This window comes from Psittacula echo (genome assembly GCF_963264785.1).
Source record: "Psittacula echo genome assembly, chromosome: 17".
Taxonomy (NCBI): Eukaryota; Metazoa; Chordata; class Aves; order Psittaciformes; family Psittacidae; genus Psittacula; species Psittacula echo.
The window spans coordinates 5,766,750-5,794,577 of record NC_137753.1 but is presented as its reverse complement, the minus strand read 5'-3'; the positions used below and the strand labels follow the sequence as shown (position 1 = coordinate 5,794,577).

General features: G+C 45.6%; 1 protein-coding gene across 1 annotated transcript in view; it reads left to right on the top strand.

Moving 5' to 3' along the window:
• ACAP3 (ArfGAP with coiled-coil, ankyrin repeat and PH domains 3) overlaps positions 1-27,828 on the top strand; it is a gene marked incomplete at both ends in the record, with an annotated part of 75,607 nt that overhangs the window by 10,791 nt on the left and 36,988 nt on the right. Inside the window, 3 exons of the mRNA XM_080631345.1 lie at positions 22,431-22,488; positions 26,096-26,215; positions 26,704-26,757. Coding sequence (XP_080487471.1) covers positions 22,431-22,488; positions 26,096-26,215; positions 26,704-26,757 — 232 coding nt within the window. The remainder of the gene's footprint in view (positions 1-22,430; positions 22,489-26,095; positions 26,216-26,703; positions 26,758-27,828) is intronic.

Sequence of the window (27,828 nt, the reverse complement as noted above, 5' to 3'; positions counted from 1 at the left end):
AAAAAGGTGTTTTGTGGCACTGGGACACAGCAAAAAACACTTGGAATCTCTGGGAGGATGCAAAGGACTCTCAAGTCTCCCAGAGCAAAGGAAGGGACGAGGGTCCTCCCTGGTTGCCCCCAGTCAGCACTTTCAGCACTTCTGCTGCCAGAGGGGGCAAGACCTTTGCTGTGTTTGGCAGGACACAACACAGGAAAAGCCTTTCAGGCAGAGACAAAGGGAGCATAGAGGTTGGGGAGCTCCAGTTCTGAGCCAAGGCCCAGGGGAGGGAGAGAAAAAAGAAACAAGGAGCATTTAGTACTGAAAGAGATCCCTGCTGAGGGAGGGTGGATTGAGCTAAACTATGGACTAGGGGAAGTCTCAACAAAGCCTGCTGGAGCTCATCCAGCCCTGTTGGTAAACGGATGCTGCTGAGTTCACGCGGGGAGAAGACTGAACTGCTTGATAGAAGGGTTTTGATAAATCTATTTTGCTTGTAAAAGAAAGCAAACAAATGTCATCTGAGGAGTCATATGCCCGCATAATATTTCTTTCCTCAGAAAAGAATATTTCTGTATTCAGCCTTTATTGTGCACTTCCCATATTGCAAAAGCTCAATCATTGCAGCCCAGGAAAGACAATGCCTTCTGATGAGCAGACAAGCAATCTCTGCTTGTCAGTGAGCTGGATTGAAGTGTGCAGGGAAGACAAAGTGTCACTCATGGGAAGGTGCAAATGAGCTGATGAAGTCCTGAGGATGGAGAATGTTTGGTCCTTAGCAATGTGTCTCGCTGGAGTCCTGACATTCCAGGATCTGAACTGGACAGTGTGATGCTCAGAGAGGCCTGGAGAATACTAAAGGGCATGAGTGCTGTTTTCCTTGCAGACTTCAGATGCAGAGACCTGTATCTCTTCCTGGACTTTTCTCAAAGCATATTAGAGATGTGGTGTTAAGATCTACTGCACACTGAACCAGAGAGGTTGAATCTTGTGGCTGTGTCGTTCTTCTGCAAAAATACTGTTCAGAAGAGAAAGGAATGTAGAGATCCATTCAGTTTGATAGCCAGAAGAATTACCAGCTATCAGCAGAATAGTGCTATGCTCTGATGAGCTGGAGTTTGCTGTGTGGTATTTACCAGATGATCTTTGTCAGTTGTTCTGCTAATTCATCAGCATTAGTGCCCATGTGAAATGGTCTGCATGGAGAATCCGTCACTTTGAGATGCTCAGCTCGTTTTAGCTGAGTAATGCCTTTCAGTGAGCTGAAGGGGACAAGAACAAGGTTGAACAAGAAATTATGGGTAGTTGTGACTGCTCTGGCAAGCAGAGAACCTGCTTTGCCTTGGGGATGGTGCCTTTTTAAAGTCAGCTCTCTGATGTGCTGTCAGTCAGATGTGGAATCCCCAAGAGGTCAATGTTCCATACTGGTTTTACCAGAGTTTGCACAGACATCTGCATACTGCTGATCTGAACCAAAAAGGCTGTGTAGACAAGAGACACTATTCTAGGGAAGCACTTCAGCTCAATACTGTTTCCTGACCAAATGAGTTTTCTAATGGGATTTTCCTTTTCACACACTGAAATAGCACTATTGGAAGATTAACATCTCAAGATGAGAGAAGATGCTCAAGTACTATGGGCAGAAGTAGGAAATAGTCATGTCAGATTTTGCCCCCTAGGCAGTGATGATGAGTGGTGAACAGTAACCTGCCTTGTGTATAGCATTTCCTCTCTGCTTTTTGTACATGGTATGATCTGCAGATCAGCCAGAGCTGGACAGTGAGATGCTTAAGCTGCTATTGTCTCCTTGAACATTTGGTGGTGGGTTGGAAAGGAGAAGCTGGGGGAAACCTGTGAACATCAGATAAATTACATAAGGAGTGCATTAAAAGAGCTAAGGAAGGATTTTGTCTTTAAGCTGTTAAATCCTAGAGCAGTTTAAATTGGAAGAGACCTCTGGAGGTCATCTAATCCAATGCCATTCTCAATACAGGTCCAACTAGATCAAGTTGCTTAGTGCCTTGATTCTACAGAAGCTATCAGGAAGTAGTGATGGAAAAATCAGTGTATGGGAAAATGATCTTGGTAAACTCCAATGCTTTAATGAATGCCAATGGGCCTTTTTATGATTTGGACATAAAAGAGAAGCAATGCAAGGAAAAGTAGTGTGTATGTATAGCGAAGTGCTTAACAGTCATATCTGTCATTGTGTGTCTCCTGAAGAGTGGTGTCAGTTTTTGCTAAATATTAATATACTGCTCTAAAGTCAACGGAACACCATGCAACCAAAATATGAAGGCTTATTCATCTTGCTTCAAAACTCTGTCTAAATATACACCTCCAGCCTCTCTAGAGAAGGATAAGAGCCATAAACTGATATTTAGTACATTTCAGACAAAGACATGGGTATTTCTATAGCTGTGCAAAACATGTGCAAAATGTTATGAACACTTTTACCAAAGCTAAAACTGAGCTAAGTTTAGGCACAGAATCTCTTCACCCATGAGAAAACATACTGGGAATTGTTTTAGGGGTTGTATATGTATATATATGTGTGTGTATATATATATATGCACTGCCCCATCCCTGGCAGTGTTCAAGGCCAGGTTGGACTGGGCTGAGACCACCTCTGACTGCTCCTAGCACCAGATGCTGATGTCACTTGCTGGCTGCATTAGCTTGCTCTTAGCAAACTAGTAATCCAAACCCCATTTTGAGCAGGTCAAGCCAGCAATTTCCAACTGTGCTGCCCATTGAGACTCTATAAGGAGCAAAGAGCTGAGTCTTTTGGCTACTTGTGGTTCTGTAGCAGGAGCTCAAGCTGGTAGATTGATGACAAGTTCAAGTGTTTGAGCCATCACTGGGCTCAAAAGGGGAAAAGAAACTGTTTAGTGGAGCCTTTGAGAAGACCAAACGAAACTAAAAGAGTGAGAAGAGAGGTGAGGACCCTGAAATCCTGTCAGTGGCACTTACATGTTCTGAGCTTCTGCTGTTCTACCTCAGTTTTTTACTATGGAAAACTCTCTCATGCTCCCAGGATCAAAAGGCATTGGCACAGCCTTCCACATCTGCATCATGCTTATAGCCATCTGCAGAGAGATTTTAGTCAAGATTAGAAATACAGCTTATTCCATTATCCTGCAGCAAAAATAGGAGAGTCAACCCACTAAACCCAGCTCTTCCATTGCCATTTCTCCATTAAGCAATTGGTACAGTTTATCCCAAAGACAGAGGTATTTTAATGATGAGGAAAATCCCCTCCACACTCCTGAGTTCACAAGAGTGACAGTAAATGAATTACTCTGCAAAACACAATACAAACCTCAGAGAAGGGTTAAAAGCAATTAGACTTCAAATGTAAGTGACTTTAAAATCACTTGCATGATCTGTTTTTGCCTGGGTTTCTCCCATTTATTCAAAATACAGTGTAGATCTTGGATTAAGCCAGCAATTCCTAAAGAGAGATCTGCAGGGATGAGGGAAATGTACATCTACATTGTAGTAAGTACTGATGATCTGGGGACAGAATGGCTCCTGGCTGCACAAAGTGGTTAAAGAGACCAGGTAGGAGGCAGCATTACTGCTGCAGTGAATACAAGTGGATCAGACCAGTGTATGGAATTAGCATAACACCTACTATAAATAGATTTATCTGGGCCAGAATAAATCTCAGCTGTTTTGACCAGAATGACAAGTCACCTCTAACTGAAGCAGATTCTTGCTGCATTCAGCCACAAAGAAGCGTTTCAGCCTAAACCACAGTCCTCAGGGTTGATGGGATATGAAGATAGAGCAGGTCCTGTCACAAAGCCAGGGAGATGTGCCAGGCACTTCACTTCCCATTACCTGGCTGCGCATTGGGTTCATCACAGTGAGGATGCAGAGCTATAACAGACTCTGCAAAGCAAAACCAAACTAGGCATCTATGAATATAGATATATGTGCATATATGTATTTCCTTGAAAGAGGGGAGGACTTTCCAGTTAGTCTGATCCCCAATTTTCCTCCATTCTTTGGAGCAGGAGCTCTCTCATCTAAGGTAGAGGTGTGAGTTAGTGTTCACCTTATGGCTGGTTTTACTGGTTCCCTGTTCCCTTTCCCCAGCCCCTCAGCCCATCCTAGTGCTTGGCCTTTTGCAAGTTCTCTCTGGATGTTATGCTTTTCTTCTGATTTATGGTTTCCTGTGGGCTTGGAGGAATGTGAGGCAGGAGTTGTATTCTGCTTTGTCACTTCAGAGCAGAAAGGGAAACAGGGATTAGTAGTAACAGGTCTTGCGTTTTGGGGAGGTTTGCAGACTGATAGCAAAGCTTTAGGAAGGATCAGAACTACTCTGTGGTGACAGGACAGAAGTGCTGAAAGCAGATTGAGCCACAGACCAGGCAGAAATCAGTGCAGCCATTGTTCCCATTGAGCAATAGCACGGACATGGGTGATATCAAATGCAAACAGCAGCCATCTATTTCTTATTCCAGATGATTTTTATTTTAGGTAATCTGAATGTGCCAAAACCCTCCACAAAACAGAGTAAAAGCCATGGTTAAGACTTGGCAAGCAAACAGTGAACCTTCCCTGCTGATGCAGAAGGGAATGTATCTAAGAATATATATGTGAGAATAAACCAGTCACTGCACAAAGACAGCCTTAGAAATGGGAAGATAAGGAACCCAAAAACCAGGATACTGTGTGTTATTCCTGCACATCCTGCAGGAACATGTAGTGGTTTTGCAGTGCTGTTGGATCATCTCTGTGTCTGGGATGCAGCGAAGTCCTGTTAGAGCATTAACCTGTGAGATGATTTAGGATACAAACTGCCAGATCAAAGCCCATTTGGTTCTGGAATTCGTTGTCTTTTGAGGGTGGTTAATGTGCCACAGTCACCAGTTTGGAGGAAGCTTTGTCAGTTGTTTTCCAAAGTCAGGCTTGTGTGATCTCAGTGATGGAGAATCCAGGGCTGTGGCTTGGCCTTGACTCAGCCTCAAATCAAAACCAGGCACTCCTCCCCACGTGAACTCTGTCTTCTTGGCCTGTTTCTTTCCAGGACATCTCATTCAGGGCTTTGCATTCTCATCTTCCCTTTGCAGTGAGAGGATGTTGGCTGTGTGGAGGATGCTGACAAGATTTCTACTGTTACCTACCTCTGTCAGACCTGGTGGGCTCTCTGCTTTTTGGGCAAGCATGAGGAATACTTGCAAACAGGGGTCTTCATAGACTTCTCAATGAGCTGTCCATGCATCAGGGCCTCTAAACACAACCTGCCTGCTATTAGAGGCCATAAAATCATCCCTTGCCACCACTCACCGAGGCCAAAAGTGTGGCAGGTAGCTGTGTCCGAACAGCATCCTTGGCCTGGCATGTGGTTAGCCTGTGGATCACTATTGGATGGCCACTACAGGTGGATATCCAGCTTGTAGTTACATCTTGTATTAGCTGAACACTGGATGTAGTTTTATTTTACCTCAGTGCACAGTTATACTCCTTTTCTTTGAACAAGGAGCATGGTAAAATATTTCCTTTGTTAATCTGCTGTGTGAGGCTGTAATAGAGTGTTCAGAGCAGAAATGCTCATGTATGGAAGAAAAGACCTTTTTACATGATGTACTGACAGGCAGTGGTCCTGTTTCCCAAGGCAAATGAGGTCTTCATTAATTAAATGAGAAGCAGTTGAAGCTCCATTCCAGTGTTCATAGATGTTCAGTTAAATGATGGCTGATATAAATAGCATTCTCTGCCCACTGCCTCTACACTTATGGAGCTCCCTCTGATGGGAGAACGTGACTGAGCAGAGCATCTTGGACGTGCTGTGAACTTGCTGCTTTTGGATGCCTGTGTGGAGGAGGTAGCAGCCCCTTTCATCCTTTCATTCCAGGTGCCCAGCCAGTTGAGAGCAGAAGATGTGTCACACAGTGAACTGGGAACCTGTCTGCAGGGTTAGTGCCAGCATCTGGCGTGTTTTGGCTCCAGTTGTTGCTATATGGGCAGAGAAGGGAGCTCAGTGGTCAGCAAGGGCTTGGAGGCATGTAGTTAAATGCTGTCTCATTTCCAAAGTGAGGATGATACAGTGCTATCATCTCACTTTACGGAGGGGTTGACAAATTCTCCCACCTTTGGCTCTTCTCCTGTTCTCTTGTATTCTTACTTAAAGGCCAAAATCCAGATGTGCTAGGCATGAGGTAGACAGGGAATGGGCTTCTTCTCAGCTTCTCTGAACCGTTTCACCACACTGTCTGTGCATGCTTATTGTTTGGTCCATTATGGACCAGGTGCAGGCTTGAGAACATCTGGCTTTCTTCCCAACTTCCAGCCTTGTTGCAAGACATACTACTTCCAGCTTGCTTTTGATGGTTGCCTTTCATTTTTTACGAGAGGTTTTGAATTAGGTTTGTGTGACAGGTATAAAGTGCTGGGTAAGGGATCAAGCAGATCAACTCTAGTCTTGGGTTAGGTGTTGAGCTTTTGGTTTGACTTCCTTTGGTCACATTATGTCTCCAGTGCCTCTCTTTATTTCTCTTGTTCTTTGCCTGCGTTATCTACTTAAACTCACTGGAGGTGTGAGTCTCCTCTGGGGTATTGTATAACATCAAATCTATAAGGGTTTCAGTACGCCTGGAGAACGCAGTTGCTACAACAAGTAATGCCAACAACAGCGTCCTTTGCTTTCCTGATTTTCCTATGGGTGTGACTTCTCTCTGGATTTTGGAAGCAGTCAGCAGTAGCCAAAACGAGTACAGAAAAATGTAGCCCCTGGCTTGAATAGTCATGTAGAGATATTAATAACCATGCACACAAAGGAAATGATTAAGGAATAGGCAGAGTTCCTAATTGAATGCTTCTTCCTCATTCATGGGAGGAAGGGTGTGAAATCTTTCTTATGCTTGCCAGAAATCAGTCATGAGCCCATTTGTGGGACAGGTTAGACTGCAAAGCAGAGCCAGTTCCCAGGGCAGGGCTGGGCTCTTTGAAGCTGTGTGAGGAGCTGGGAGTACAGGTTGGCAGGAGGTTCTCTATTTTTTGTTCCAATTTTTACTTCAGAATTGAAATGGGCTGAAAGTTGGTCAAAGAAACTCCTGTGATACGAAATTCCAAATTAATTTTTCATTGGAATACTATCATTCCATTTCGAGCTGAGTTCAGATCTTACTGTGAACCTTAGATGTCAAAGGAGCCTCAAAGTGCGGAAGCAGAACATATTGATCCATCTTTTCCTTCCAGAACGGGGCATTCCCAATCTCAACATTGTCCTATGAAGCGTTTAACTCTGATAGACCAGCACTTCCCAATGCTAAAGCATCCTTTCAGAAAGTACTTTTTCTCTCCAGAAAATTCCCAGGCAGCTCTGCATTTCATGTAATGCTTCATGAATTCTATGCCACCCCATGCTGCAGTGCCCTGAGTTAGCTCTTGGCCCTCATGGTTGCATAAGCAAAGCCTTTGATGTGTGATCACTCCTACTCAGCCCTGAGCAGGAGAACCTGTTTCACAGGGAAAGGAAGTGTTTGTTAAAACACATCAGTTATATCCAGTGCTTTTCAGAAGCTTCTTCATCTTTCCTGTCAGATTAGTGCATCCCTTAAATCCCAGTATTGAAAAGACAGGCTGAAGTATCTAACATATTTAATCAAAACAATGGCAAAGGTGGCTTTAGGTAGTTCTGCTGGATTTTGCACTGAAGCAGAGTAGATCTAATGATGTGGTGATGACAAGATGCAGAAGCAGAGGGTTGCATGAGTGTCCTGCTAGTTGCCTTTCAGAATAGGTATCTAGAGGGATGCAGTGCATGTGCTACAAAGCTAAAAGCACTGAGTAACTCTGGGCTTTTGGGCATGTAAGTCTGTCCTTACACAAAGGTCAGTGTGTTTAAAGAGCTGGAAAAGTTTAAGTTAAGCCAAATTAATCAGCACTGGACCAAACAAGAGCATTAAGATTTGCTTTTGTGTATCAGTGTGGCTCTGCAATGGTAACTAAATACCAGACAGCATTTGGGGTGTGTTTACACTTGTGGAAGTTTGCTGGGTTTATGGGGCTGGTATAAATGAAGGGGATTTAGGCTAGTGGGAAGTGAATGTCCCAAAAGAAAGGCAGAACATTCACAAAACCAAGTCTCATTCAGTCCTGAGTTTGCTTTGTGGTTTCCTTGTGAATCAGAGGAGAAAAAGGGAGTGGGAAGAGGGGAGAGAAAAGATGTTCAGAACCCAGTCCAAACCCAACCCCTTTCTCTCCCCCCAGCCAAGGTCTCTCATATAAGACATTTGTTTCTTCAGGCAACAGGAGGAAACCTTTCCAGACATTGTCCTCTGAGAACTGCTCAGTGTTTGCAGTTAACAGGGCAGTGCACACGTAGACATGTGTGCACTGAGAAAGAAGGAAGAATAACTGTTATTGTAACACAAAGGACAGGTTGTCTTACTGTTTTTAGCCCCAAGAGTTCACACTGCATCACACAGGAGGTTTGATTTCATGGAGCACTTCCTGACCTGCAGGACTTTAACTGCCTAAAGCACCAGCCCCCTGCAGTTAATTCCTGCAGTGAATTCTCTGTTGCTGGAGGACATGATGAGGACTCGTTTCTCACTGCTTTAGGGCTGCACGTGTATCCCGAGTCCCAAAAACGTTGGATAAGAAGAGCAATTGTTTTCTTATCTGTCTTCATGAATCAGTAACAACATTTCTTCCCACTCCCACTACAAGAGACCAAGCCAATTTCTTAACCCCCATCCTACTTCTTCAGCCCTAACAGGGAGGATGGAGCTTCTGGCACTGAGATGATTTTCCTTGCAGAAGGTGCTGCCTGCAAGCTGTTCTTAGGTGCCAGCATGGAATGTATCTGGGAAACACAGCGTACAGTGTTCCTACAGAGCACTTGTAGGGAAACTTGTCTTGGTGAGGGCTGAGATGATGCAGCACAAACATGTTCCCCGACAGATTCACATTGAAAGCAAAAGTGTGGGGCAGAAAGCCTGGGAGCATTGTGTCACAAGCTGGTTTAGCAGATATAAAAAGCCTATCAACTAATACAAAGCCACCTAAGGGTGACATACCATCCATTACCCTGGATCTGGGGCATGGCTTGTGTTAAACTGTGCTGTGTGTAAACCCTTCAATAGGACTGTTTTGGAGGCCACAGTAATTAAGGGATTATCCATTGAAAGTGGGAGATGCTCTCTCTGCCTTAGGTAAAGGGACACTGCTCCTTCTGTGGCTGGGATAGAGGTTCAAGGACTGTGTCTCTGACAGGTACTTGCTCTGAAAGTGGTGGTTTTAACTGGAAGCCTTGTGCCAAGGGAACTGGTGTCATGCAGAGTGGAAGCATAGGTAGTTTGGGTCTGTGCAGCACTTCCCAGGCTGCAGTACCTCTCAGTGAGTTGTGGGTTTTTTAATGTCAGATTTATGGTTGTCTTCCATGGATCCACTTTCAATAATAGCTGTTGTGCTGAGACAAGCTGAAAGCTTGGTGCGGCGGCAAAGGAGATGTCAAAGAGCTGTAAGGCAGGGTGCACAGAAAAGGGCGTCAGTGTTTGTTTCCAGGAGAGTGTAGTTCTGAATATTGCTGCTATCGGGGCAAAAGAGTTCCTTCCATCTGGAAATAGAAACATTGAACACTGGCAAATATTGGCAAGGTAGAATCGATGGACAGGGTCTGTTTTATGGCTTGAGACTGAAGAGGATGCTTTGCTCTGCTGCTGGCCTTGGAGATGGCAGCGTGACTTTCATCCCCATGTGTATCCCTGCCTGCAGGCTGGAGTGATGCACTGACCTCCTCTGTCACTGCTTGTCGTGCTTTAAGCCACACTGGCAGCTAAGCTCATGCACTCCTCTCCCAGCAGGATGGGGGAAGAGAACTGGAAGGGTAAAAGGGAAAAACCTCATGGGCTGAGATAAGAATAGTTTAATAATTGAAATAAACAATGATTACAATAATAATAACAATTCTAATGATGATGAGAATAATAATAGTTAATAAAAATAACAAGGAGAGAGGAATAACTCCAAGCAAGATAAGTGATGTAAGTGAAAGCAGCTGCTCAGCACCCACCAACTGATACCGCTCAGTCCCCGAGCAGTAGCTCTCCCAACCAACCTTCCCTCTGGTTTATTGCTGAGCATGATATCCTACAGTCAGGAAGATCTCTTGGATCAGCTGGGGTCCCAACTCCTTGTGCACCCCCAGCCTGCTCACTGGTGAGGTGAAATAAGGACCAGAAAAGTCCCTGACTCTCAGTGATAACAAAACCATCCCGGAATTATCAGGAGTTTTCAGCACAAATTCGAAGCACAGCCCCATCCCAAGGTCCAAAAGCACTTAAACCTCTGGGAGGTCCATTTTCCAAATGACTCAGCAGGATGAGCAAGAAACTCTTTCAGAAGGCTTGTCGTAAGTGTCGCGGTGAGGAGTGCCAAGTGCCAAATAACTCACGCAAACCGGACGCCTTTTGGGAAGAACTCTGGAGGTTCTGTGGGGGTCAGGGCCTGGATTCCCAGCAGAATGGGGTGACTGTGGCTCAGGTGAGCCCCTGCTGATGGAGCTGCACTGACAAGTGATGCCACGCTGGGGCATGGAAAGCAAACCCCAGCACTGAAAAGGCGAGTGAGTGAGGATCCGCTTTGGCAGAGAGTTGGGAAATCTCACTGAGCAGGGAGAATGGTGGAGAGGCAGCCAAGAGGAACACAGCTCCAGTGTTGGGGCTCACAATGGAGTTCCTGTGGCAGCGGCCACAAGGGAGGGCTTTGTCTGCAGCCTGTGCTCCACGTGCAGGGCCATTAGCAGCTAATGAGTTCAAACCTCACCGGCCAGGCAGAGGACAAGCAGCAGTCAGTGCGAGATGATACTGTGTCCTGGAACAGGCCCTGTATGGTTGCCTGTTCCGGAGCTAATGGGAACAAGAGATGAAGTGTGTGTGTGTTTGTGTTCAGGAGGTCAGGGTGACATTTATCTCTGCCATTGCAGCAAAGGGACACCTGCCACTGGCAAACTGAACTGTCTGCCTCACTCTGCATTTGTGTGTGTGTGTTTCTCATCACAGTCCCTCTTTCTCCCTGTTTTAGCACTTCAGAGACTGCCAAGGGATAGGAAGGGTTCACAGCCAAGGCCAGGTGCATGATTAGTGCCCATGGTTCTGAAACACAGAGAGGCATGGGAAGCAAAGAACTAATGTAGTGAAGCCTTATGGCAAAATTCTCTTTGGCTGCAAAGGTGTAGAACCAGTGCTGAAGGCTGGATTCCCACTTGGTGCAGGTCAGCAGTGCTCCACATCGACTTCGTACCAACTGAAAGACCTTATAACAGTCTCTCAATACCTAAAGGGGTTATCATGAAATCTGGAGTGGGACCTTCTACAGGAGCATGTAGTGACAGGACAAGGGGGAATGGCTCTAACCTGTCAGAGGGGAGACTGAGATGAGCTCTTAGGCAGAAGCTCTTCCCTGTGAGGGTGCTGAGGCGCTGGCACAGGGTGCCCAGAGAAGCTGTGGCTGCCCCATCCCTGGCAGTGTTCAAGGCCAGGTTGAACACAGGGGCTTGGAGCAAGCTGCTCTAGTGGAAGGTGTCCCTGCCTCTGGCAGGAGGTTGGAGCTGGAGGAGCTTTAAGATCCCTTCCAACTCAAGCCATTCTATGATTGTATGATCCTATTAAACTGCTCCTGAGACAGCAAAAGCACTTTTCTCCTGCTTTACTTGCACTTCCCTTTGCTAATCTACCCTTCCTTCTCCGCATCATTTTCCTGACTTGCAGCATCTCCTTTTATTGTCAGTGTGTCTTTTCCCCTCACTGTTCTTTGGCTCCCATTGATCCCTCTGAAATTCCTTCATATTCCAAACAAGCAGGCTCTGCATCTCCTGCCAGACTGTGTGTGTGCATTGTGGTTCTGCATGTGTGTGGGAGAAGGAATATTTAGGAGTAAAACAAAGTTTTCTCTGCAGCAATAACCGTGATAGACTAAACAAAATCGTGCACACAGCTGCAGTCCAGCTTTTTCTGGTTGGAGGCAGGAGGTTTGTGCTGCACATAACAGAGTCCATCTAACATCTGCCAGTGGGGCTTCTTTTCCCAATACAGCTTTTCTGTGGAATTCTAGTGAGTCAAAGGCCCTGATTCTACCTGCACTCCACACCAGTGCCAGCAAGGTGCAAGGCAGCACTATTCTGCATGAAATTCTTCATTCCAATGAAAAACCTGGTAGGAATTTGATGTACATCAGTGACAAGGTATGCAGCCTTCATTTCAGGCTTTAATTCATCACTTGTGCAGGTTTAGTGTGTTGTTTAAAGTCTCCATGTAATAGGAAGACATTTAGCAGTCAATTCTGCCATTCATCACCCACCTACAGTGACTATACGTGCTGATTCTGCATATATCCTGGCTTAGTATTAAGAATGATATTTGTGGCAGCATGGGGGGGTGTTTCAGTGTCTCATGCTAAAAGATTCAGCCTGTGTGCTTTCACTTGCTGGCCAAATTCACCTCTCCCACCATAGCAACCATTAGGTTGCTGAGCATTAGGAGTTGATAATTGCTTTGTGATATTTAATTTGTCTTTAAGTTGCAGCTTCTGGTACCAAGTGATCCCATGGGACCCAGAGAAATCAAAGACTTGATGGTTTCCATAGAGAAATGCCCAATGGCCATAGGCAGGTAAAAAGGATTTTGTGCTTCTTATTTTAGGATATGTCATGTGTTTGAAAGTGTGATTTGTGGAGTCACAGGGCAATGCGCTTCCATGGACAAGGACATCTGTGCTGTCCGTGCATTAGGCAGTACCAGAAATGAAAGAGACACAACGGTCGTGCAGACTTCCAAAGTACCTCACCCTCAGTTTTGTGCCTGGTTTTACTGTTTGTCTGCATAAAAGCATATTTTTATATAGAGAAATTTAGCAACCTGCAGTTTGACCTACAGTGCCCTGGTGCAACAACTGCCCTCACTTTGTCTAGGCTAGCTGGGATGCTCACTGTGTTAGAAACACATTGTGGCTGGCGTCTTTGTGGGGTTCACTTTGTAAGTTCACACATACCTCTTGTGCTGTGTGCCAAACTGCTCTTTAATGTTAAATAATGCAGATGGAGCAAGACTAAAGAAACCTATGAGTGCTTCATATACCATGGTTAGCAACAGGCACGCCACATCTTACATCTCTCACTGTGGTACAGCAAGGCACCCAGGGGTATAAGTGTAGCATGTAACATTGACTCCCTAGTTTATTCTTCTCTGGGCATATCTCTGGATCTGATTCATAATACTAGCTACACAAGTGCAACTGGTTTTACAAGGACATTTCGTCACTCTGATTCCTGTTCCAACTTAGCAAGCTGGCTGAAGCATGTGCTTAGCACTAGGCATATATGTGAAATCCCATTGAATTTGATGGGAGTGAGAGACAGGTTTCAAATCAAGTATCTGCTTGAGGACTTTGCATATGCATGCCCTTTAAAACCTAGCTGGCTTCAGGACTTCTCCTCTAAGCCTTTGCCGATGAAGACGTTGATGATAACCCACCTTTGGTGGCTTCGTCACTGGCTTAGCTATTGCCAGGGAGCCTCTACTGACCTGCAGTGAAGCCCTGTGGTGAGACCTCCAGTATCAAAGGCGAACTGTCCCCTCAGTGAGTCTCTCTCCTCCAGGTACCATGGAGTACAGTTTACACATGTGCTACCATTGACAGTTGAGCTACAACTCCATGTTTGTCTCTTGTGAAGCACTGAGCTCCCTCTTGCTGCACTGTGCGCTGCTATCTGGGGCTGTTGGATCAAACAGTAGAAACTGGAAGTTCACACATTTAGGGGAATGATGGATATATTAAAAAATCCTGATTTTTTATTGAAGGGATGGAAAATAGGTAAAAATTCTCACTGTCAAAATGATCAGTACTATGTGGGTGTCCCTACATTCAGACAAGGTAGGATGAGGTACACTAACACCATAGTTCCTACCAGCTGCTCACTGTCAAGATTAGGAAGGAGCTCTTTTCTCCTCTTCTCCACTGACAACTGAACTGATGTGTTAGGGGAATTTTTAGGGGAATTTCTTTCACCTAAGCTGTATGACATGTGTGAAGCATAGAATCATGGAATGGTTGAACACTGCCAGGGATGGGGCAGCCACAGCTTCTCTGGGCAACTTGTGCCAGGGTCTACTTTTCCTAATATCTGATCTAAATAAGGCTCCATTCATGTTGTCAGAGAGCTTCTGTCTGGGAATGGCTGGCTTTAATGGAGGGAGTATATGTTTTAATCCAGGGCAACTCTTCAGTCCCTTCTCTGATCCCTCTGGGAGGTACTCCCGTAGGATTGTGCTTGTTGCAGAACCAGAACTAACAGTGATTGAAATCTCCAGTATTTTAACAAGTGACACGATGTCTGAGGTGGCAGTTTGCTGTCAAGCCTGGTGAACTACAAACTTGTGTGGCTGTAGCCTTGAGAAAGCATCTCATGTAGATTCTCTTCTCTTCCCAGCTGAGGTGGGATGCTGAGCTAGTGTTTATGACACTGTCCAGTTGCATTCCTATCCTTAGAACTCACATCTCCAACACTCTTCTATACTCTCTGCTCACTGTCCTCAGAAACCTTTGGCTGCACTTAACCATGTCATAACCAGTCCCGTGCTATTTCCATGAGCAAAAGCAGAAGCCATGGAAATCAGGCTCTCATTTTGAACAGGAAGGCATTGCGCTTGCATGATCTGGTTGTCATGGATATTGTCACCATGGAGCTGTTGCCATGGTGCTCTCTGCTCCCATCGACAGAGATGCAAAGTATACTTTGAAGAAAGGAGGAAGAACGGTGGATACTAGAGGGCACAGGAGCTTTCAGATAGGGATTTAGGGAGGTTGGTTTAGAGTTTTCTTGACTCTGGTGTCTGTCTGTGTAAGGTTCCTTATTTCCTCTTTTGTATCTTATAATAGCAGCCATCAAAAGGAAGTAAGATGTTACGTATTTGCTGTAGCATCCTCCATAGCAGTATTTCACCATGCTGTGAAAGCAGCACCTTTCTCTCTTGCAAAAACAATCCAAAGAATGATCACTAGTAACCAGTGTTTGGCTTTCACCTCATCTGAGTGGAAACCTCCAGAAATCCAGTATCTTGCAGAAGATGAAGGTGGAATTTAAAACCCCATCTCCCCTGCAGGCCCCCTTTCCTTGAAGGAGCACACTCACCTCATTTTAATTTCTAGAGAAAGTCTGTGCTCGTTTGGCAAGTACTTTGGCATCTCTTAGTGACCTTGTCAAGCTGCTGATGGTTCTGGAAGAAGGAGTTGAATAAGAAACGAGTTGTGTCTGTGCCAAACACCCTTTACTAGTTAGGGACAGAGCTGTTCTCACCAAGGCAATGCTGGTTTCACTCAATATCAAATAAAACACAGTCAGATTTGATAAACAGTAATACCAACAATTCCACTTTGCACACCTACAGCTCCTCTCTGAACCTTATGCCACTATTGTGGATGAAACCCTCCAAACACTCCTGAGAGTGGGAAGGATTCATTTTTCTTAGGCTATTAGTGATAATGGAGCACAGAGATTGCAGTAAGTGGCCTTCTGTAGATGCTGTAGCCATCAGGAATAGGATCCAGGAGTTCCCGTTTCCTGTCCTGAGGTCTGGAAAGCCCATGTTTCATTAAACTAAGGGAGACCCTGAACATGACTGTAATGACATTTAGTGTTGGGCCCTTAGCAGCCTGATTTGGAGCTATGTTAAACAGAGAGCTGAATGCTCCGCGTGGCTAAACATTATCTTTGATCTGAATATGCCAGTGGCTCACTTCCAAACACATTAGGCTCAGGAGGCAGTCCTTTTCCTAGCCACAGAGGATGCTTCTGTGGAGGAGTTGTCACTGCAAGGCATGGGTTAGCTGTTTCCCTACATTTGACAGGCACTTTTGTTGCTGCTAGCAAAGTGGGGTTTATGCACATATAGCTATTCGTGGTGCAAGGTGGGTTTCGAGGAATCTCCCAGCCCACTCAACATGCTGATCAGGTACAGCACAAGGTATAAAAGCTCTATTTGAATGTGGTGCTCCTGTTTCATGTGTGACTCATCCAAGGCAAGAGGGATGGAGCAAGCCTGCCTGCATCCAAGCCCACAGCTGGGAGCAGCTGGCCTGCAGGTGGGTCTGTTCAGGGTTCAAGGGCTACAACTTCTCCTTCCCTCCAGCCTGGGGAGAGTTTTATGCACAGCGATACATAGGGCTTGTAAGGGAGTGCGAGCACCATGTAGCAGTTAGATCCTATATGTAAGAGTCACAAATCAGCCGGAGCTGGAATTGGCACCAGTGGAGTTAGAGAGAGGGATACAGGCTCTCCGGCAGCATTCCTGCTCTGCTGAGCTAAGGGAATATCTTCACGTTGACTGCAATGGGAGCTGGCTTGAACCCAATGTGTCCTGCTGGTACACTTGGAGCTGGATCAGCTCATGCAATGCAGAGCTGGGTGGCCCCAAGGAGATGTACCTACATTTGGTGGGCACCTTTGGAAGCAAGAGCCTCCATGGTGCTTTTTACCTGCTTGACTGTAAAGATGCAGCTTTTTTGGAGGTGGTGAATGAGGAGCCCTTTGTATGTAAGTGTTCCTTAGGAACAAATGAGCCCTTTGCTTGACCAGTTTAACAACCTGTAATGTGGTGAGCACATGCAGAAAATAGCCTGGAGTTTTCCTGAGTTTAGGATGGAAAAACAACCTTAGTCTGTGTATTCCTGTGCCTCAGTTTCCCTGCCAGCAAAGTGAGGGAAACCAGATGTGTGTTTGTGTCAACAGCACTCAGTGAACAAAAGCGTTCAAGAAAATCATTACCACTCTTCCACCATGAAGCAAAAGAAATGTGAAACATGCAGAGAGGCCTCTCTGAGAAGTGCCTGTTGATCACTTCATGCCTAAGCTGGTTGGTAACGTGCTATTGTTTAGTTCTAAGGTTTATTAATCAAATACATGACTGTTCTTTGCTGTAGTCAGCTCGTCACCTGAGGATCCCTGGAGCTTGCCAAACATGGATTAATCACTGAACACTCAGTGTCACTGTGAAGCAAATGTTTATCGATGTAGCAATGGGGAAGTCAAAGCTAAGAGATGACTTATATGGCAGCTAATAACTGCTTTGATAAGCCTGCTCGTTGCTCCAGTCATCGTAAACCCTCTCTTTTGTAAGACTATTACTCTGCAGAGTCAGAAGCAAACAGTGACTAATTATAATGTACCTAAAAAAGGGGCCTTGTGGTTGACCTGTCACAGCCAGTGCCCTGCAGTCAGGATGTCATTTACCCTCCGGATTTGACCATACTCCTCCACCAGCTCTGTCCTAAGTGCGCTCTAAGCACAGCTTATGAAATGCAGTTGTAGGCACCCACACAGTTACACTTAGCTTCAGCTTGTAGTGATGCCAAAGGCAATTTCTGCATCAGTTTCCCAGCGGATTTTCTTGCTCTGATCACTTTTTGGATGTGGGTGATTATTCTCTTGGTGCTTGGCTAGGACCATCTAATGCAAGTCAGTAAAATCAAGTCACAAGGGGTGAAAGTCAGATGTGTTTTGCTGCAGACTCTGTTCTCTGATAGCAGTCTAGCTTATTATTCCTGTTCCCATGGGATATAAAGATGCTTCTGGGAAGATTTCTTTATCATGCTTCTGAATGGCTTCTTTAAAGGACAAATTAAAATTCACAGTGCAAAGCCTTCTGGACTGTGGGGAATTGCTGATTTCTCTGAGCAAGGAAGCTGTAGCCTCATCCCTGTGGTTGGAAGGGCTCTGCTTTGCACTGAACCACCACCAGATGAGCTCATGGATTGTTTTCTCCCCCCTCATGACAGAAATAGCCCAAGGCCTGGAAAAGCATTAGCAAGAAGAGCACAGCATCAGGAAACGCAAAGAGCACCCAGCCAGGACATGACTACACAGCTTTTAGCTGCCCAGCAGTTGGGACGTTGTGTTTTTGGGTGAAGGGATTCAGTTCCCTCTTGTCAAAACCGCTGTTTCCCAGCCAGATGCTTCCAGCTAGATGAGTGCGCGAGCAATGAGTGCTGAGCATCCCTGTGCACGCACTGTGGCTACTCCTGTGCCTGGGGTCTTGTGTTTGTTTGTGGATGTGGCAAGTGTCTAGGTTCATATGTAGGGATCATATGTGCCATTTGCCATGCCTGTTCAACCCACCTCTGTGTTCCTTCAGGATGGAGCAGGGGAACTCAGCAGTGCTGAGGTGTCATTACTCATCCCTGTGGAGTTATTCCAGGTTCCCAGCTTGCTTGTGTAACTGAAAGGGTTTTGCTTTTTATCTATGACATGCGGGCGGAATAGTGGGAGGATTTAAATTAGGGAATGAAATTGGCAGAGAGTTTAGCCCAATGCTTGTGTTCTGCAGTAAGCAGTTACAGTGAAACCTGTTATTTCTCTAGGGAAGCATCGTCACTGGACTCTGGAACTGCATTAGTGTGCGGGATACGGATATTTTGAACCCCAAAAGCCATAGAATAAACTTAGACCCAAAAGAATAGACTTAGGCATGCTGTACCCTTGAAGGATGGGAAATCCTTCAAAAAAGTGTTAAAAGAACATGGTATAATCTCTTTACAAAACTTTCTACTTGGTAAATGGGAAAAGACATTGCAGGGAAGGAGTTAGGCACTTGCTTAAGAACTGAGGTCTTTTTGTCTTCCACTACAGCTTATCCAAGATGAATGCATGGCTGCAGTACCCCTAACCACAACTTGGCTTCATAATTCATCTCCCCAAGGACTTCTTTCAGATATAAAAGCACCATGTGACTGGAAAGGATGGATAAATGTTCACTTTCACTTCCTGTAATGAAGCTGGAACTCCATTACAGTGCTGGAACTGAATAGGTCCCTGAGATCACTGTCCTTGAAACCAAAGAGTTGGAACCTTTTGTATCAAGCCTGTGCACCAAACAGAAAGCTCAAGTTTCACGCTCTCCTAGCCACAGTCAGTTGTATTCATGCCTTAGTGGATACCAGACCCAAAATGTCTTCCTCCTCCAGAGAGTCCAAATATATCAACTACTTTTCTTAGGTTACGATAAAAATGGGGAGTAAATTATAGATGCTCTCTCCACCTGGCAGGAGGCAGGCTGCTAGACCGCCTTGTTTCCCCAGCCTCTAGCTGATGGCTGCAGGTTAAACAATGCTCTTGCCTTCCTGAAAAGAAAAGCATCCCCAGAAATGCCAGCTCCCTTTTGTAGCTGGTTGTTATGTCCAGCTATCAGAAGCACAAAGAAACCAAGTGGAAAAATTGAATCTGGCAGGAAGAGTGCAATGCATGAAGGCACACAGCTTCCAAACCCAGAGAGCAAAAATAGCTGCAAGAGCAAAAACTGGCCTGCAAGAAGCTCTTTAATTATTCCATCTCTTTCAAAAGCTTTGCCCCCGGCACAGCCAGGCTGCCATTTGTATAGGGAAGCTGTATGTGTTGTAGTAAAGCTTGAGCACTGCATTATTAGAGAGAAAGAAGCGGCTTTTTTAGCTGTGTTTTCAAAGAGCTGGTAGCAGATCAATTGTGGGCAGAGCCCTGGGCATGAGGCAGTCTGCATGTTCTTAGTGAGTCACCAGGATTTCAGTTTCAGTCTGGCTGATATGAGGGTGAAGGGGTTTAGGTTTCTGCTTGGATTCTAGAGGCAAAGCCATTTAGCTTTTAGCTGACACTACAGTAACCAGCAGCTCGGTGAGTCTGTGTTTCAGGGCACTGACAGAACACCCTGTCTTCCAGAAGCCACCCATTCCCTCCTGTGGTGTCTAAGTCTTTATATCTTTCTCCAACCCTTGCAAGTTGACACTTTTGAAGCTATTGAGGAACTGAGAATATTGCGAAGCTTTAAAATACTCATGTGTGTTGTCTATGCTGAAGAGGACATCTGAGTTTGCTCAGATTAGAGAGCAGATACTTTGTTATTATTATACTGGAATTAAGTCAATAGCAATTGTATGAAGCCTCCCAATTGGCTTAGATGTTCAAATGAACACTGCAGCAGGACTGGAAAGAAAAGGAATTGCTAAACACCAATAACCAACCCAGTGTAATCTGCAAGCCAATGGAAAGACCACTGTTAAATACACCAACTTAAAGAGCCTTTTCTGCACTGTCAAAGGCGCTTTAAAAGTAAGATCAGTTTCTTCCTCTTTGGGCAAGTCCCTTGCTGCCCACTTGAGTACCAGAACAAGAAGAGGGGGATGCCAGCTCAGGTGAGCACTGTGACACAGTAAGGGAACAGAGCTGAAGCAGAGGTTGTTGTCTCTCTCTTCTGTTAGAGTTTGCAATGTCCCCTTTCATGTATGGCTTGAGAGAGCAGAGAGGTTATCAAGGAAGAGAAGATGATGCGTGGGGCCAGGGAAGGTGTATCACCTATGCTTCATTTGTCCTCGGCAGGTGTAAACTGTCCGTAAGTGGGTGTTTCTCCTTGCATGGCAGGAAATAGAGGAGCCAGTTGTAGACAGTAGTTGTGTTTTCTTGCATCCGGTACTTTTGAATGAAAGCAGATTCCAGGCTGTCTTCTAGGATATATAATGGTGATGGATAACTTAGGCTGTTTCCTCTGGATTTGATGTTCCGCTTATGTTAAGATGTAGGGAGTATTGTTTGCTGAGATGACATCAAGAGCTCTTGGATGAAAGGAGTAGAGACACATCCTTTCCTCACACAGGGTTTCAGCTCCCCTTGCTGCAGAACATCACAGCTCATTGAGGAACAGCAGACCTACCCCTTTGTTAAAAGAAACCAGATGAGGAAAGGCCAGCAGTGGAGTCACAAGTGGCCTGTAAATGGTCAGCATCCCCCTTTTGCCCTCCCTGGCTGGGAACAGCATGGGCAAACCACAGGCTAGAAGGAATTGTTAATGGAAAGGGACATTGGTGGAGGTGACACTCCTCTGCTCAGAAGTAATGTCATCTGGGAGCAGGAGAGCAGTGGAAGGGGAGGACAGGAGCCTGAAGAAAAGTTCCAGCTCTTACATCATGCTTCTTGAATATGCTGCCAATTCAGATTCAACAAGATCCATGGACTTTAAGGCCAGTAACTGCATGACAACAGACTCTTTCCTCTTTACTCCATCCAGATTACTCAGAACTATAGCAAATGTTGGCTGTCTCATAGCTCGCAGATGGGGACTGCACTCCCCCGTGTAAGCTATTGTGCATACTTCCCATTGAAGGATGCTTGGAATAGATGTTACTGGATGTGCTGTGCTACTTTGGTTACGTGTAATCCGTGTAAGGTACATACAAGTACCATGGTGCTGGCCTGAGCCCTTCCTCAGCTTGGCAGAAAGTTAGATTTAGACCTGAGGGGCTTCCTTCTTAAACCTGTCCTTCCTTCTCCAAGAAGCATGTCCCTTAGTGATGACAGTCACTGTTTTCATCCTTCACTAATTCACAGGGGGCACCAAGAGCCTCAGAGACACAGAGCTACTACATACTCTAATGGTCCTTTCAGGACTTCTGCTGTTCCCTTCAGTGGGTGTCCTACCCTTTTGCTGGGACAACAATATTGATTCATGTGGCTCTAAGTCACAGCTCTCCCCTCCTGTTTTTCCAGCTGGCACATGTTCAGAAAGCCTGAGTGTAATGTTTCAAGAACCAACCTTTTAAATTACAAGCCCACAAGCTTAAGGAGCTCCTTGCAGGGAAATTTGGATTGCTTATCCTTGGTGTGTAAGGGTGGCGTGAGGCTTACCACATTTCCAGGTGTGTGGTTAAAGAAACATCTGGCCAAGTATAGAGATCATAGAGCAGCAAGCAGCTCTGCAAGGGAATGCTCTCGGGTTCACAGTGCTTACTTTTGGACTCTAGCCTCCAAAACGTCATTCCATAGCACGTGCCTCAGTCTGGGAATGCCTATTGCAAATGCCTGATGTCATGTTAATATTCCACTTTGTGAGGGAGGCCCAGTGACCTTTGCAGCTGGATTCTAATGGCCTGTTACTGTCACATCTGCCCAGTGACGTGGAAGGAAAACAGATCCGATAATCATGGAGCAGATTTATCCATATGCAGGCAGAGCGCACGTGAGTGAAAGAGACTCATGGTGTTAAAGGACCAAGATGTGTTTCTGCTTGAGTGATGGCTCCTAAGGTTCAAAGGACATGGAATTCACCACATAGCTGCACTTCAGGCACAGTAATAGCCTGGAAAATAGGATTTGGTGATACTGATAGGAGTGGATGGCTAAGGTGTAACAGTGGTTATTTCTGTGTCACTTGGCATCGCTACCAATTAACAACACTGCCTGCAGAATCTCTTTTCCCAGCCCTGTGGAATTCATTCCTGATGTGGTGTGATCCTTCTCCACAGTAAGTCCTGAGTTTATGTAGCAGTAGGAAATCTTAAGTTGAAAATGCGAGTCCCTTCTCCTGTCCACCACCAGCACATGTACCTCAGTCCCTCTCATCTTTACTCATGGGACTTCTGACTTCTTTCCCAATCATCATAAGCAATGGATTAATGGTTGCTTTTTGCTGTTGTCATTGCAGGGCAACCATTGATGAAGTGGAAACAGATGTGGTGGAGATAGAGGCAAAGCTTGACAAGGTAAGATGGGGCAGCTCAGTGCAATGGTTTGAAGAGCGACTGATAAGTTCCTGCTTAGGAATATGGCCCCACCAGTCACCTCTAAAACACGAGCTCATCTCAGACAGTCGGGAAGCTAATACATAGTGTACAGGGCTTGTCAACAGGACCGTGACTCCCTCTACTGACAGGTACCTGCCAAGGCTCCTTTGTGACTGCCAAAGGGTTCAGAACAAGAGATCCGTGTGGGTTCCTAACGCTGAATGAAGGCCTTCTTGTTCTGGTCCTGGATCTCAGGGGACTGATATTGCTTCTCTTGCTGTGTAAGTTATTTTGGTGCTGTCTGATGCCTCTCTCCATCACCTTGCTTGTGACATTAAGGAGCTGTTACACATCCACACAGCTCCAGCACCACAAGGGATATAAAGAGACCCTTGCAGGTAAAAAAGAGGCCAGATCCAGGCTGATGGTGGTGGTGCTGTCTGATGTTCAGCCAGGCTGTGCACCACAGCTGCAATCTGACACTGGAAATAGCCTCTCAGGGACCAGTTTGGCTGTTTTGCTTTTATGCTGGTGATTCTTTACATCCAGTTGGTAGTTTGGATCCAAGTCAGGGGCTTTATGATGGAAGGCGTCTTTTCCACCCCCACTTCTCCTGATGTCTGAGACACCAGCCAAGTTGTTTCTGAACAAGAACAGAGAAAAATGAGGAAAAGGAGCCAGAGGAGCTGTGGGCTTTTTATCTGAGAGATTTCCCGAAGCTACCAAGGGATAAAACTCCTGCGTGTGATGGAGAAATGGGCTTTGTTGAAGTCACCAGCCTTAGGCAAAGCTGTGTCCTATAAAACCTATTTACTAATCAAGCTGCTTGAAACAGTTATCTGCACAAGTTAACTAGTGTCACTGGTGAAAGCTGGAGAGGGATTTGGGTTGTCTGTTTTCCTCTAAGCTAAGGCTCTAAAGACAAAGCAAGGGGTGAAACTTGCTCTGATTCTACCACTACTTCTGTCAGTACCCACTGTAGTTAGACAACTTGGTGTGCCAGGAACAACCCTGGAGTGAGAAGGATGGGCTGGAAGCACAAGAGCACCTCAGGGATCTCAGTTTTTTATTGTTCAGTGCTTTGTTGCAAATTGATTTGAGCTCCTTTGGGTGAGGACTGCTTGAAAACAACAGTTTCCTCCAGCTTTGCCTTCCCCTGACAGCAGTTATGGGGTGATATTCTGGTGGGTGGCCATTTCATTCTGTTTGCATGCATTATTCCCCTGCCTGCTGCAGATAAGCAGTCACATGAAGCGCTGCCTCAGTCTCCATCAGCTAAAGGATATCAGCCCTGGGTGCAGGGGGAGTGAGGCTGGAGTTTGCACCTGAAGAGCCACTGAAGTTCAACTTCGTTTTGCTGAGAGTAACTTTGGGCAAGAATCAGTCACCCTCACTCCTAATCAATCAGTATTTGATGGCCCAGCTCCTCTCTTTCAGCCTTCCTAGGGCTTGGTGTTGGGCAGTGGTACCCAAATAGCTGGCACCACTAGTTCTTAAAGAGCCGGAAGCTGGCAAGGACTGAATATTTCTCTGCCTTTTACTCTGCCCCTGAGCACTTAGTTTATAAACGATAAGCCTTTTAACACCTCTTTAAGGGAAGACCAGAAATTGGGGCTTTTTTTGCTGTTTCTAAGAGAATTCCTTCATTCTGTCCTGTGCTCCATCTGCAAAGCCATCACTGCTCCCCTTGGGAGTGTGTTTGTGCTGAATGGCCTTCAGCTACCAGTAACTCAGCCTTGGCCAGGAGGGTGTGCACAGCGGCATGCTAGAAACCGCCACGTTGCAGAATAGGCTGGGTTTCCTTTCCAGAGGATCTGTCCAAACCTCTAGTGTATGTCTGGGCTCCAGATGTGACAGGAACTGCATCTGTTTGCTTTGCTTCTCTGGGCTTGGATGGGACAGCACAAATGTGCTGGCACCCAGCATCAAATTGAGTGGCCAGGAGAGGATGTAAGTGTGAAAGAGTGAAGACTATATATACTGTGTATACACAGATAAACCCTGTGTGACTATATATATGTATTTATACATTCAGATATGTTCTTACAGACCTGCAGACAGAGGCCAGCCAGCTTGTTCTGCAATGTATGCATAGAGATTAGGCCCCAAAGCCTTGTGGCTGCATAACTAGAACAAGCACCAAGCCCCAAACCAGCACACCATGCTGCAGTGAGGCTTTGGTATCCAGCCAAACTGGAGAGCTGCTCATTGCCAGCCTGTAGGTGAGGCTGGTTGACAGGGCAAGATTTCTAGAGCCATTTGTCATGAGTAAGATTAATATCCCTAAAAATCTACTGGGTTTTGAGAATGGAAAGCTTCAGTTCCAAGAGTTGTTCATTATCAGCAGTTAAAGTTGTCATTTAAAAAGCTCAGAACAGTGATGATTTAAAAAATAAACCAACAACCAAAAAATGGCATCATTTTGCTCAATGATCAGCCATTCCTGTTGCAAATCTCTTGAGCTTTTGGTTTATGGGTTTATCTGAAGTTGTTTAACATAACCTTTTACAGGGAGCTTTGGCTGAAAGGAGATAGGCTAATGGCCAGGAATCCTGGCTAAGCTAATGCTCCAGTCTTTACAATGAGTTCCAGGCATGTTATAGCAGTTTGGTGTGGCTAGGAAGTCTGGGAATGTTCCCTGCAGCTGTTAAATTATCAGAAGTTAATAAAGGCTGTCTGGAGATGCAGCAAAGTGACTCCAGTGAGAGGAAGCCACCCCATTTTGCTGCAAGCTCCAGTTAACTTCTCTATACCAAGGCTGGTGATGAGATTTGGAGCTTGTGTAGCTTGCTTAAAGTTAATGTTTCTCTGAACAGAGGTCCATTAGAAAGCCTCTACTAAGTCACAGGCAGTCCAGAGATACATGGTGGAATCCCTCACAGTGCTCCAGCAGTTTCCTTGGGCTGCAGAATTGTGGGAATTGATTCATACTTGTCTACAGGCTTTCTGGTTCCATCCCTGTGTGTGATGGAACATAGGTTTTCATTGGCTGCACACAGCAGACATGGCTTAAGCAGTCCTGGTCAGTTGGTTTAAGCAAAACATGATACAAAACCATCAGGCTCCACTTTATTCCAAGGTAAAAAGAACAAGACAAGTCTCCACAAGTATATGGAGCAGCCAGCTGGGCTTAGAGACTTGACAGTCCCAAAAAGCAGCATATTCCCAGCAAGGAGATTCTAGACAGCCTATCACTTCCACCCAGCACCAAGGAGTCTTTACCTTCTTGCAGTCAGTCTGTGTAATCAGGTTCCTTTTACTGCAGTCCTGATGCCTCAGGGTAGAATGAACAGGAGAATCCCACTGGAAAGAATGGGCTGCTCGGATTTACCTGTCCTCAGGGGTAGCCTGGAAACCTTATTCTTAAGTGAGAAGTGAAATTTTGACAGCATGACATGCCCTGAGAGATGTGATTTGCATCCCTGTTGCTGCCATGTGCAGTAAGGGTCGCTGGTGTAGCCACATGAATGGCATCTTGTTCTAAAGGTCTTGGGCTGGGGTGCTGGTGCACATTAAAACCAACCTGGCTGCAGTTCAGTTTGATGTGATCAGCTCCATATGCACTGACCCCTCTCTCCTTGTGCAGCTGGTGAAGCTATGCAGTGGGGTGATTGAAGCAGGCAAAGCCTACATCACCACCAACAAGCACTTTGTCACTGGAGTCCGGGACTTGTCACAGCAGTGCAAGAAGGATGAGATGATTTCGGTAAGTGATCCTTTGGGATGGAGCATGGGACACAGTGTGGCCTGGGGAGCGTTAACCTTCCTAATGCTGTGAATAGAGCATCAGGAGCATCAGCATTAAGTAGCCATTTAGTATGAGATTTTGTTTTTAGAGGAATATAGAGATAATGCAATGCTGAAAGGTCAGAGTGAGACTCATTGTTTGCAGGGAGAACTGGACTTTTAAGAGCTGCAGTGCTGGCAAGGCTGCTGGAATCTAGGTCAGTAAGCATCAGTGACTTAGGAACATGGGAACTAGCCTGCACAAGTGACAAGTGACATCTTGATTTTAGCACTGAACTGGAGAGGACAGGGAGTCTGTGGCTTCAATGCCAGGCATTCTGAAATGCCCTCTTGCCAAACAGCAGAGTGGCTCTTTGGTGTAGTGAGGGTGTCTCTCAGCCATTGAACCCCTGGGAATGAAGGGCAGCTGCTTCTATTCACTGCCAGTCTCTTCACCTTTCTTTGCAGGAGTGCCTTGACAAATTTGGAGACAGCCTGCAGGAAATGATTAACTACCACATGGTAAGATGCAGCTTCCTCTTGTCTTCTTGTGTGCTGATGACAACCTTTCTCAAGGCACTGATTATGGTCTCCTGAGTTTGGCTTACCTGACACTGCACAAAGGTGGGGTCCACAAAGGAAGTGTTTTCAGGTTCCAGTCCCTGCTCACTGTGTAGCCTCGAGAGCAGCAAAGGGCTGGGAGCTATTGTTGCCTTTTGCAACAGGATTGAATTGGATGAGCTGTGACTCTGTTACTCACAGTGATCCATCCTGATGCATCATATATGCTAGGAAATGGGATTTCCATGGGTTGCAGAGAAGGTACCACTGAATGTATGTACTACCACATGGGTGCCTTTTGGCTCATTTCAGATCAGAGAAATACAATGAATATGAAGACGGGTGAAGTTAGAGACCCCTTCATCAAAAGAAGAGGAGAGCTTATGAAGGTCCCACACTCCACTTGCTTTGTTCTTATTTTTGGACAGACCAGGGTTTTGTAGTGAGGACAGACAGGTTCTGAGGAGCTCAGACAACTCAGGACTCTGACTCTTAGCAGCTTGCATGTACAACCATGTTGCTGCAGATCTGGAATACTCTCTGAAGCTTGGCATTCACATTTTTGACATTAGGACACCAGCAAGGCTGTGAATGGATCAAACTGAAAGGATTGCTTTGTTCAGCTGATGCTGGGAGCAGACTCAGTGCATTTTGTGCAGCTCCATGGCTAAGGGTAACACAGGACATATTAATGATACACTGAGATGAAAGAAGGGAAGTGTCCAGACAATGCCTATTCTCCTGAGCTGACTTTATCTCACTAACAGAGCCCAAGAAGTTACAATCTGCCCTTTCTGCATCCCAAACATCCAGCCATGACATCTGTAAACCTCGTAGAAGAGGAAAGTGCTTCCTGCTTGGTGGCTTCATGCCAGACCTACAATATTAAGTCTGTAACTCAGCTGGAGCTTAAAGCACAAATGCTGTAAAGCTTCAGGGTGCCAGCACTGCCCTGACCCACTTTTATACCACAGTGCCCCTGTCTAAGTACATTAGGCATGATGCTTGATTTTGGGATGCAAGTTAACCGCA